Raw genomic sequence first — 11,735 nt, 5'->3', positions numbered from 1 at the left:
TCTCTATAAATCGAAAATGGAATTCAAGCACATTAGGTACCTTTAGAAGCTGGTTTTAAGAGTTTTACCTCCAATACTTGTAACAATGATATCAAAGCAAATGTCCCTTGTTGGGATGCTCATCGCAGATGGGATTAAGAGATACTAAATTTTTTTTGACACATCTACACATATTGTCATTTGAAATATGGATTTTGCTGTTTATACATATAGCTTGACTGTCATTGGGCATTACCCAAAAATTGTAGTGTTAAAAAATGTAATGTTGGTAGCTAATCCATTGCTGCTAACACTACATCTAGCACAGGATGATTATATTTTGTTATACTGCTATTTGTGTATTTGCTAATAAGACTGGTGTTGTGGCATCAAAAATTCAATGAAGGAATAACTAACGAGAATAACAAATCTCAACTTGTACAAACCATAATGAGGGACATTTTTCTTGATTATTCGAATTGGAATAACTAACGAGAATAACAAATCTCAACTTGTACAAACCATAATGAGGCACATTTTTCTTGATTATTCAAATTGCAAATCATGCTACGCATGGATGGCAGCAGAGCTGGGCACACCAGAGATTGAAATATCTCAATTTGTTACCCCATTACTTATTTATTTATTTCTTTAAATTATTTTCACAAGCACAATTTTTTTTTTAATAATAATATAAGAGCAGGGGCGGCGACTAGATTTTTGCCATCCATAATGTTGCACCTATACCGACTCATCTTATTTTACTTGTTTGCTTAGAAAGAGAAGAATCATTTATTGTTATTGTGGGGACTGGTCTCGATCCAAATCATGATCTAACTTTTTTCTTTTTGTTACAAATCCATCACCAATCTTCTAATTAATGAAAGGTTGGAGACAAATTTTAATAAAAAACAAGGTTGATTACATTGATTGCTACGTGGTCAAAGTTAAGGACTAATGACGGAAAAATCCCTATACAAAAGCAAAAGAAAATTGAAAATTAATCCCGAGTTTGGTTCAAATAAAAAATTGAACTAAAAATTAAGTCAATAATTAATTATAATCACATATCATGAGTCTTACAATTTTTTGAGGGTTATGCTAAACGTACATCAAGGGGTCCAAAACGATGTCCATCCTCTTACATGATGAGGATCCACTCCAAATAAAATATAATTTATCGAAGGTGAATTTCTTCCACGTGAGGAGGGTGAATATTATATTGTGTATAAGTAGCATATTCATTCAAGAATATATTCTATCAACTTCTATAAAAATCCAATGAATATTTGATTTTAATTTAAACCAAACAGGGGTAAAGTCGTAATTACAGAATAAAGTCGAGGACACTTTAGTCATATCACCTTCACACGTTCCCTAACAAAAACCCTAAAATTTTAACCCTTGCCTCGGTATTCGCATCACACAGCACGCTAAAATCCAAATCCGATCAAATTCAGAGAGATGGGAGTGTTTACGTTCGTTTGCAGGTGTTCAGACGAAGAGTGGACGGCTAAGCAGCTGAATGGCGAGCTAGAGTCGTCGGCTGGCTCCACCTACGATCTTCAGCGCAAGCTCGTCCAAGCCGCTCTTTCCGCCGACTCCTCCGGGGCCGTCCAGTCATCCTTCTCTTACGTCACTCCTTCATCCGCCGTTTTCCAGGTTTCTTTGTTTATCGAATTTTTCGTTTTTTGGATATATATATATTTACTTAGCTCTTGTTTGGGAATTATAATTGTGTTTTGGTCAAATGTGGAAAGGTACAATAATTGTTGCAAAGCGTGCAACATTGGTGTGTTCTCGTTTGGCTTCCGAATTTACCATGCTGGAATTATAGTTCTATATTTGCGTTGTTTTACTACAATCTCTTGCGTTGTTAAAATCCGAATTTTCATTATTTTAGTGTGAAAAATCTTGTTCAATTACATGCATATTTTTGAATTCTGGGAACTCTTTTATTGGGATCCTCCAGAGGATACACTTGTTTTGCGATGTATAATTGAATCTGTTATAATGGCACAGGTGATTATTGGTGGTGCTGTTGGTGGTGGTGCATTCATTGGAGGAGGTGGAGCTGCAGCTGCTGCGGCTCCTGCTAGTGGTGGAGCAGCTGAGGCACCTGCTGCTGAGGAGAAGAAGGAAGAGAAAGAGGAAAGTGACGAGGACATGGGATTCTCTCTCTTTGATTAGTATATTTGTTTCGTCTTCTTATAGTTGCCTACTTCTAAATGTTACTAATTGGTTAAGCCGAAATTTTGATGATATGAATTATGGATTCACAGACATTGCTTGCTTTTATTTGGTATAGAATATATATGGTGAAAGATTGTTTAGCATAACTGCATTTTTCAGTAGCGTTTACCTCTGCTACAAATTTGAGATGGCAATGGATATGCATTTTCTGCTTTTCATTATAACGGCCCCTCAGCTTCTATTTTCGTGTTTGTTTTGGTTTGGAAGAGGGCACTGAGGCAGCGTTAATGGTGAAGAAATATTTTCAAATCTTTATTACCAAGTGACAAGTGCTTTCATGTTTGATTATTCATCTAAGAAACTACGAGCATGTTTGGTAAAGATTTTAATCCAATTAATATCAATTTTTTGACCGTTATTTCACTATTCCAGTCGTCATTTTTGAATTCTTCTCTCACAAGTAAGACACTTTATCTTTAATGGTCAAAAAAATCAATTAACAAAATCCCTACCAAACAAGCACTACATTTTTCATACATTATCCTATACAAAATTTTAGCAGGGAATTTATGAAGATAGGTTTTGGGGGGTTAATGCAAAGGTAACCTTATCTCTGATTTTTCTTGAGAGCCTGTGATTTAGCTGTTCTCTTAATATTAGCTAAGCCCAGCTCATCTATGCTTGCCCCTCGTTCACCCTCACTTTTGTGGTATATCACCATTTGGGTTTTGGTATTTGGTCAAGTATGGACAGTTCTAGATGGGACTTTATGAACTCAGTCAGAGTTTTTGTGGTATCTACAATATGCTTTGATCTATTTGTGTTGAGCTCTTTTGAAAGTTTAAGAGTACCGGGAAGGATGCACCTCTGGTGTACCAGTTATCGTGCCCATGGTAAACGTTGGGTAGCCAAGTGAGGAGCAGAAAGTTCTCAGCTGTGTTGGGGGGGGGGGGGGGGGGGGTTGGCGGGGGGGGGGGGGGGGGGGGGATGTTATTGTTGGCCTGCCCTGCCCTGCCCCTTTTTTCGTTACAATGAATTATGGATAAATAATGATTTATTTGATTAAACTTCTTCAATGATATCATTGACTTCCATTATTGTCATTTAGGTTCAATCCTTGCTATTTGTTTAGTGTTGGAGCGAAGATATGATTGTTTAGGCCTACTTTTTTACATAACCCTTCCTCCAAAACCAAATAGTCGACGTTAGGACTCCTGAATATCAATTGGGTAAACCTACAACTTCACTGGAAACCTACAAAACAAGGGAATGTTAGGTGGCTTGGCCATTGAAAAAGCGGGCCACGTTTGCGAACACGCCCAAATGCTTAAGTTGGTTGTGTAGTATTTGAGAGAGGTTGAAATTCAATGAGTGTTAGAGAATTTCTGAATTACTTTCTGCATGGAGTGTGACCATGTAATCCCTAAGATTGCCATCCCTATAGTTAGTAACTTGTTGCACGGGGAGACGCGTGAGCATGCACAAGCTTTTTTCCGATGCCAAGCAGCTGGGATCCTGAGCCACACCTTTGGTTCTGAACTTCTTGGGACAACTTTAGGAAGGACTGGTCGGAGTTCTTCTGTTCCGTGGAGACTTGTGCTATGGTCAATCATGTGGGGGCTGACTCTCAATACTACGTCTGCACCTTCTCCTCCAAAACAGACTTCTATTTCTTTGCTGACTTCCATGTCTGCTCTGTGGATCTCAAGGTATCAAGTATATACCCACTGGGACGTCAATTTTACGCAGTTGAATTTCAAGAGTTTGCAACTTCGTGTGTGTAAGTTTCAATTAAAGAAATTGTCAGTCTAGATTTGATGCTTCCGTGAATAACTGGGGGTATTATTAGACTTGGGACACATTTAACCTTTAACCATCTGGTCTGCCCTTTCTGTCATGGCAGTGAGAATGATATTAACTACAAGTGATCCATGATAGCTCTACTTCCAGTTGCTTTTACCAGTAATCTACGATATTAATGGATTTGGATCGTTTAGCAGTAACTTTATCCCTTTGATTTGTCCAACAGTTAACCTGTTTTATAGGTTTATCTCCGAGTCGGGTGATTGCACAAAATTGACATTGTAGATAATCCGAGGCAAATTGAATGAATTAAGAGTTCTCTTTCAATACAGAACAAATATCTGTAGGAGTTATGTTCACAAGGAATTCTCTCTATGCTTTGATAGCAGAGGTATAAGAATATGAATATCTGCTTAACAAGAACAATCCTAATTAAAACATGACAAAAAAAAAAAGGAAACATGTATTGATCTTCTCTGACAAGGGAAACTGTAGATTAAGTACTTATTTTGAATTTAATCAGTCTAGCATACAAGGAGAAGAGTACAAATGCTAAGAAACATTATTTCACAATGAAACAATGCCAACAATCAACAAACCTCAAAGGGTACACACCAATTCACTATATTTTACATAGTTGAAAGCTGAAATCTTTCCTGACCGAGCACTATGTGCACAAGTAGTTTCTAGGCACAAGACAAAGTGCATTTTTCTTATGCATTGTAATTCCTGGTAAAACGTCTGTGTCAATATCTTCGGCCTTCATCCCACGAGCCAATTCCCAGTCGAAAGAGTAGAGAAGATTGGCAAGTGCAAGCTCCACCGTTGCAAGTCCTAGAGACATCCCGGGGCAGTTTCTCCTACCGGATCCAAATGGGATAAACTCGAAATCCTGACCTTTGATGTCAACAGAACTATTTAAGAATCTTTCCGGCCAGAATTCCATTGGATTTTCCCAATACTCAGCATCTCTTGCAATGGCCCATGCATTGACGTAAACTATGGTTTTGGGTTGGATTTCATATCCCTCTATAACGCAGCTTTTCATTGTTTCTCTTGGTAACAGAAGTGGAGTTGGAGGGTACATTCTCAAAGTCTCCTTTATTACTGCCTTTAGATAGGGAAGTTTCCCCAAATCATCTTCGTCCACTCGACCTTTATTTCCAACCTGATCTCTGATTTCTTCCTGTACTTTCTTCATCGCGTTTGGAGTCTTTATCAGGCCTGTCATTGCCCAAATTATCGTTGCTGCACTCGTGTCCGTTCCACCAACAAATATATTCTATCGGGTAGCACAAAAAACATGTAAGTTACTTATTTTGAAAGTTATGTACGGTTACTCAATTAAACATTGTCCAAAGACAAACTTTTATATGTTGAACCAACACTATTGAAAGCTGATTACTTACCATGAGTACTGCTTTTATATGATCCAGGGTGAGCTCCAGTGAACATGATTGTTCTTCTTTTAGCTGGATCAAGAGATCAAGAATATCCTTATTCATCGATTTCGACCTGTTAGGCTTCAGGTGCTCGTCGATGAGTTCTTGATAGAATGAATCCATGTTTTGGAATGTCTTCTCGAGTCGAGTTGCCATACCAGAGAGTTTATCCACCCAACTGAATGAAGGCAAGTAATCAGAAACAAATAAGCCACCCTGCATAGCCTGAGCTTCGTACATAAGTTCATCAAACTTCTTAACTACTGATCCTTCCCGATCATCAAACTTCTTTCCAAAAGCAATTCTACAGATTAAACTGCTTGTGAAAGACAATACTATTTCACTTAAGTTAGTAAGTCGATCATGATTTGAACGCACCAAATCCGATATCCTTCTGATCATAGAGAATACTTCATCTTCTCGAACCGGTGTAAAGGATTGCACGTGTTTATTACTTAAGAGATGAAGAACACAGATTTTCCTAATTTCCCTCCAAGATTCTCCGTAAGGCGCGAAAGCTACATCCGAACCATTGTAGGATAATTTTTGAAGGTTAAGAAATTTAGGCCTGCTACAGAAAGTGAGATAATGGGTTTTAAGTACTTCTTTGGCCATTTTTGCTGAAGAAACCACTAGTACTGGCCTGGAACCAAGCTTCATGGACATAAGAGGACCATATTTCTTTGCAAGTTTCCATAGATATAGATGAGGAGAGGCGGTATCAAATTGGAGCAGATTTCCAATGAATGGCAGACGTGGAGGACCTGGCGGAAGAAAGGATTTCTTCACCAATCCTTTCTGGTTTAGAATCAGGAAAAGGAAAATAGCAGATAAAGATGGTAATAGGAAGTATAGGATCATTTTAGAGTCTTGATTCAAGTATGGAAACTTGAAAATGAGAATTTCTGAATATCACGCTGCCTTAGTACAGAGAGAAATGTTGGTATTGATATGTGTACGAGAATTTTTCTATACATGGAGATACTCATTATCCCACGAAAATTTTTTGGGATTCTTGTTTTTATTGCTGACTATTCATAGTTTTGGCAGAATTATATGTGATATATAACATGACTAGTCTGTGTCATATGGTTGGAGCCACGCTGGTCTCTTCTCCTCCTCGCTTATCACAGAGGGTGGCCCCTTGTGACGAATAGGGCCTAATAATTCTGGGATTTTAGAGAGGAATAAATTTTGATTGACAGTAACTTTTTCAAGCAGAACTTATTAATTTAAAAAAAATAATTAAATAATTACTTTTCTTTCTCCATAATATGTCAGCCAAAAAAAGAATGATCTAAATAGATTTGGCTCCGTTTAGTACATATTAATATAAAAATGAGAATGAAAAATATTTTCGGTACGAACTCCACACAAAAAATAGAAAATCAAATATGATTATTTCATATGATGGATAACGATCATATTTTTCATTTTATACTTGTTTGTGCCTTTTAATTGTAACCGTAAAGCCTAATTATAACCTATAAATAATTTATAGGATTTTGTTCTCAGTAAAATATATAATTTAATTTTGTCTCTTTCAATTCACTATCATTGTTTTCTATCTTATCTTAGTTTTTTATAACACGTTAACAAATGCTATCATCTATGTTGAAAAATCACTACACTGCGCCAAAAGCGTGTACTTTTCAATAAATTTATATTTAATTCAATCATGTTTTTAAAAGGTGACCACACAGACCCAGGTGTTCCAGATGGGCTGGTAAGATCATTATAAAATAAAATTTAAAAAATGAAAATTGAGATAAGTTTCAAAACCAAACCTAGACCCAGACGTCCACTTTCACCACACCCGTCTAAATGAGGCTCCTTGTACATTCTAATTTGTACATTCTTGGGCAACTCAAAATGTTTTAGGCGGGAAAGTGTGTGGTGTTTTGAAGCTGCCCAATCATGCTGGGACATGTGGGACAATGTCAAAGTTGATGTCCAATAAAATGTAGAGAAAATTGCAATCGAGGTACCAAATCTTTCGTTTATTAGCAGACTTTGTCCAAATCTTTTATTTGTGCCACTGTGAGTAATAAACCTTTAAAATTTTTTCAAAAAACTGTCAATTTAAATTTGAGCTGCACATTTTTGAAACTTTTAATACTCACGGTGGTACAAATGAAAGGTTTGAGCAAAGTCTGCTAATAAGCGAAAAATTTGGTACCTCGGCTGCAATTTTTCCTAAAATGTACAAGTAATTGATTGCACCCATCATCTTCGCCGAACGCTTTCACCAAAAAACTCTTAATTCCACCCGATTTTGCCTCAGGTTATGTCTCCATCTTCGGCATCTGACGATCCAATGAACAACAAATACGTTATTGTTTTTATCCCTAGAACTATTACCTACCGCATAAACCATTAATTCCTACTAATTTCGCCATCGCTTTAGTCACCATCTCTGACTGTCGTCGTCCCACTGAACAATGAATAAGCCATCGTCTTTACACCTGGACCTATTATAGACTATAGCTAACGACTGTTATTTCTTTTCACATCCACTGTTTGCAAAGGTATTATTTTTGGGTATTTTAACAAGTCCTTTATGTTTCATTCAACAATTTGGAAATACGGGATTACGAGCTTGTTTAGAATTTGTGAAAGTGGTTTAGTTTAGGGTAGCGATATTTCCATCTATGCTTTTTATAAGTACATCCACTTTTAAAAATCAAATTTTACTATATTTTACGATAAAATGGGACTGCCCAAAAACTTTCCTGATTTCAAATTATTGATACGAAGGATCCAAGACTTCATTCAGTAATCACGTAATGAATTAAATGGTGTGATTCCACTCGTGTTAGCAAAACTAAAACTCACACCAGGGGAAAGGCTGGCAAGCATAGACTACAGAATCCCAAAAAGTAGGGGATAAGTATCCCAAAAGAACAAAGAAAACTGAGACAAGGTCCTAACATACTAAACTTACGTAAGGGGCAAGATATATTAATTACCTAACTTTGAAAGTTGACAATCTAGCCAGCAGAACATGTGATCCTTAGTTGACAGTAAGACAACAATACCAATTCAAATTTACAATTTGAATAATATCACCACAAATACATACAACTTTCAACATATGAAGATGAACACCAGATCCTCAAACACTTCAAGAACCAAATATGAATCTCTGAAGACTGTCCAGACTGAAAGCAACTGAGTTGGACGAAACCACCCAAAGTTAGCTAGAATCTGGCTGATCAACAAAAGAACTAGATCGAAACTAGCCAGCAACCAATGAACCCACCAGCCAAGGAATGAAAGCAGTCACGAATTGAACTAATCAAACTGCAAAAATAAGCTTCCAATACACCTGCAAGTATATTTCGAATGCCAAAGGAACCAACAGCCCTGCTTCAAAATAGCTTAGACCAATTTGAGATTGGAGGGAACTGCACACGAGGCCACACTGACCAGAAAACTGCCTTGAATACTGACCAAAATCGATCTGGAGTAACAGTTCAAGCTACACCTAAAACTGAATCCGAAAAAATATCATAAAGAATCCCAGTGCAATGTTCAAATTACACTAAGAATCTTTAAAGATACCCAGAGAAGCTCCAAGAATATGGGCAAAACTATGCAGAAAAACTACATAAACCATGCAACAAACTTTGCTGTTGTTATCAAGTCTTCTAATGAGAGGAAGAAAGCTTGAAAATCTAAATAAAAGGATGAGTAAAGCTCTAAATTTTCTGGCCGGATGATGTATATATGCATCTGACCAAAGTGAAAGTTTCAAAGCATCCAAGAAACCTACCATATTTTGGCCGAAATTAAGGCTCCAAGAATTTGAAATCCTCAAAATCAAACTATGGTGAAACTGAACAAACTTTAATAAAATCTGCAAATCAAATTCGAAAATACCAAAGAAGGTAAATTCAAACAAGGAAGAATGAGCTCACAGTGCATGAGGCAGCACTGCATGAGGCAGCTCTAGTGAGTGTTTTTCTCTCTAGAGTTTGAGAGCATCTCTCTCTAACCTTCTACATTGTGGCTCTTTAATTACAAACTATTATTTCAAAAGAGTGGTTGGTTCTTAAAGCAGCTGCGTCAAGACCAGATCTCTTGAAATCACAACTTCCACTTAAAATAAAAATACAAAACTCTAAATTGATCCACTAATTTTTACTTTCATTAAATCATCTTATAATTTGTGTTTAACTAGAATCCTAATAGATTAAGAAAAACTACATGAATATAATTAGGAAAAATTAGGCAATACTCAAGTAATTTGATCACTAACCTATTATCTCAATATAATTCTAATCAGGAATTCAAGTCCACGGATTGCCAATTATCCAGATGATTACAATTTGATTTTGAAGTCCTATGAAAAATTATCCTATTTTCTTGTATTAAGTAATTACTGTACTCTTTTTGTTTGATTTATTGGTGAACTTGCTTGAGAAGAGCTTTGATTATGTAATGAATTCATGGCTTCTTCAATATAAAGAGAAGTTTGTGATAGCTTGGATAAATCTACACATGCACTTTGGAAACACGACAACGAATAGGTAAATTTCTATTGGCATTATTAAATTGCTATTTGCATTATTAAATGTGCTAATGTACTGATTTATTTTTCTTGGTAGGGTTGAATCTGCACATGCAAAACTTAAAAGGCGTTTAGGTTCTTCCCCCAAGGTAATTTTGACAAATCATGGACAAGAGTTCATGCATTATTGGAGCTACAACATACAGATAATAAAGCGTCGTTTGAAAAGAGTTTGGGTACTGTCCAACATAATTTCAAACCTACCTTGTTTAAAAAGCTTAGGGGATTTACATCAAGAATTGCAATGAATCTGATATTTCAAGAGTCCAAGCGAGTTGATGACATAGGAACTGACAAGGTAACTTGTGGATGTGTTATACGAAAAACACATGGATTACCTTGTGCCCATGAGATTTCAGAGAATAAGAAAGAATCTCAACCCATTCCTTTATCAAGAGTACACTCTCATTCGAAAAAGCTTGATCTAGTTCCTCTTGATAAAGGTAACACATCCGAAATTAATTGTGCATAATTATTTGAAATGATTGAAAAATGTTACCGAGATAATAATGATCATGTGAACGCAGAAATCCTACAAAAATTGAAAGAAATTGCTAGTCCGAGTTCTACATCATTAGTTGAGCCACAAGTCCAAACTAAGACAAAGGGTCTTCCATCTTCAAAAATAGATGTAACTACTCGTTGAGACCCATCGTATTTTGAGTTAGTTCTATCTGGACAAGACAATACGTTACAACAATTGGATAGTTCTATTACACATTTAAGTCAACCCATGTTATCAAGCCAGCCTCCAATTCGACAAAAACAAAAGGTGTATCGAGCACGTGGATCAAAGTCCATGGCTCATTTTGATTCGTTTCCTATTCGTTTGAGACCTTACATAGTTGATGTGCAAGATGTAGCCCTAGATGACAATTGTGGTTTTCAGGCCATGGCTAATATTCTAGGTATAGGTGAAAGAGAATTGGTCTTTGGTCAGAAAAGACCTAATAAAGGAGCTTGAATCTCATTTTGATGATTATTCTAGACTCTATGGAAATGATGATATGGTCCATGAGTTGATTAATTCACTTTCTCATTTTGATGGTTCAGCGAGTCGTGAGTATTGGATGACTATGCCGGATATGGGTCATGTTATTACCTCAAGATATAAAAATTTTCTTGTTCACTTGAGCCAACAACAATGTCTTACATTTCTTCCACTTTGGGATGAACCACTTGCAATCGCATCTCATAAGATTGTTGCAATTGGATTTGTCAATGACTACCATTTTGTCTCAGTAAATATTCATCAAATTAATTAAATTTTTAATTAACTAAATAATATTTCTACTTATGTTTTTCTATGTGATTGTGTACGGGTAAATTGGCATACTAGTGGACCAATGCCACCTATTGCTTGTAATTGGTACAAGTACCATCATCCATGTGCAGAAGGTTGGGCTACACCTTATCATGCTAGGATGCAATTTTTTAGGTCCCTAGTAGAAGAAGGTGTAGCTATATTAGAGATAATTGATTTGGATAAACCATAAGAACAATTAACTACTACTACTACTATTATTTTTTGATCTGATAACACTACTATTATTGATTGAACAATTACTTGATTTGTTCACTACTATTCGATTACCTAATCATGTTATGTTTATCCGCAAAGATTTGAAGCCTAATTTTGATTCACATTGATATATTATTTAAAAATTATTTCTAGTATGTGATGTTTTCTACTTGTTATTAATGTGAAGCATTTTTGTCTAATTGAAAAATAAGAAATTTAGGCA

General features: G+C 36.2%; 2 protein-coding genes across 2 annotated transcripts; one reads left to right on the top strand and one right to left on the bottom strand.

Moving 5' to 3' along the window:
* The first annotated feature begins 1,373 nt into the window (after nt 1-1,373).
* Nucleotides 1,374-2,393, top strand: LOC111412119 (60S acidic ribosomal protein P3-like). Its single transcript, XM_023042898.1, has 2 exons — nt 1,374-1,641; nt 2,002-2,393. The coding sequence occupies exons 1-2, from the start codon at nt 1,444-1,446 to the stop codon at nt 2,167-2,169; spliced, it is 366 nt and encodes a 121-aa protein (XP_022898666.1). The 5' UTR covers nt 1,374-1,443; the 3' UTR covers nt 2,170-2,393.
* Nucleotides 2,394-4,441: 2,048 nt separating this feature from the next.
* LOC111412110 (cytochrome P450 83B1-like) lies at nt 4,442-6,435 on the bottom strand. The gene is made up of 2 exons (XM_023042886.1): nt 5,385-6,435; nt 4,442-5,257 (listed from the first exon to the last, which is right to left on the bottom strand). The coding sequence occupies exons 1-2, from the start codon at nt 6,276-6,278 to the stop codon at nt 4,643-4,645; spliced, it is 1,509 nt and encodes a 502-aa protein (XP_022898654.1). The 5' UTR covers nt 6,279-6,435; the 3' UTR covers nt 4,442-4,642.
* Nucleotides 6,436-11,735: the final 5,300 nt, after the last annotated feature.

The sequence above is a fragment of the Olea europaea genome, chromosome 2 (assembly GCF_002742605.1).
Source record: "Olea europaea var. sylvestris chromosome 2, O_europaea_v1, whole genome shotgun sequence".
Lineage (NCBI taxonomy): Eukaryota > Viridiplantae > Streptophyta > Magnoliopsida > Lamiales > Oleaceae > Olea > Olea europaea.
This window is presented reverse-complemented; position numbering and strand designations above follow the sequence as displayed.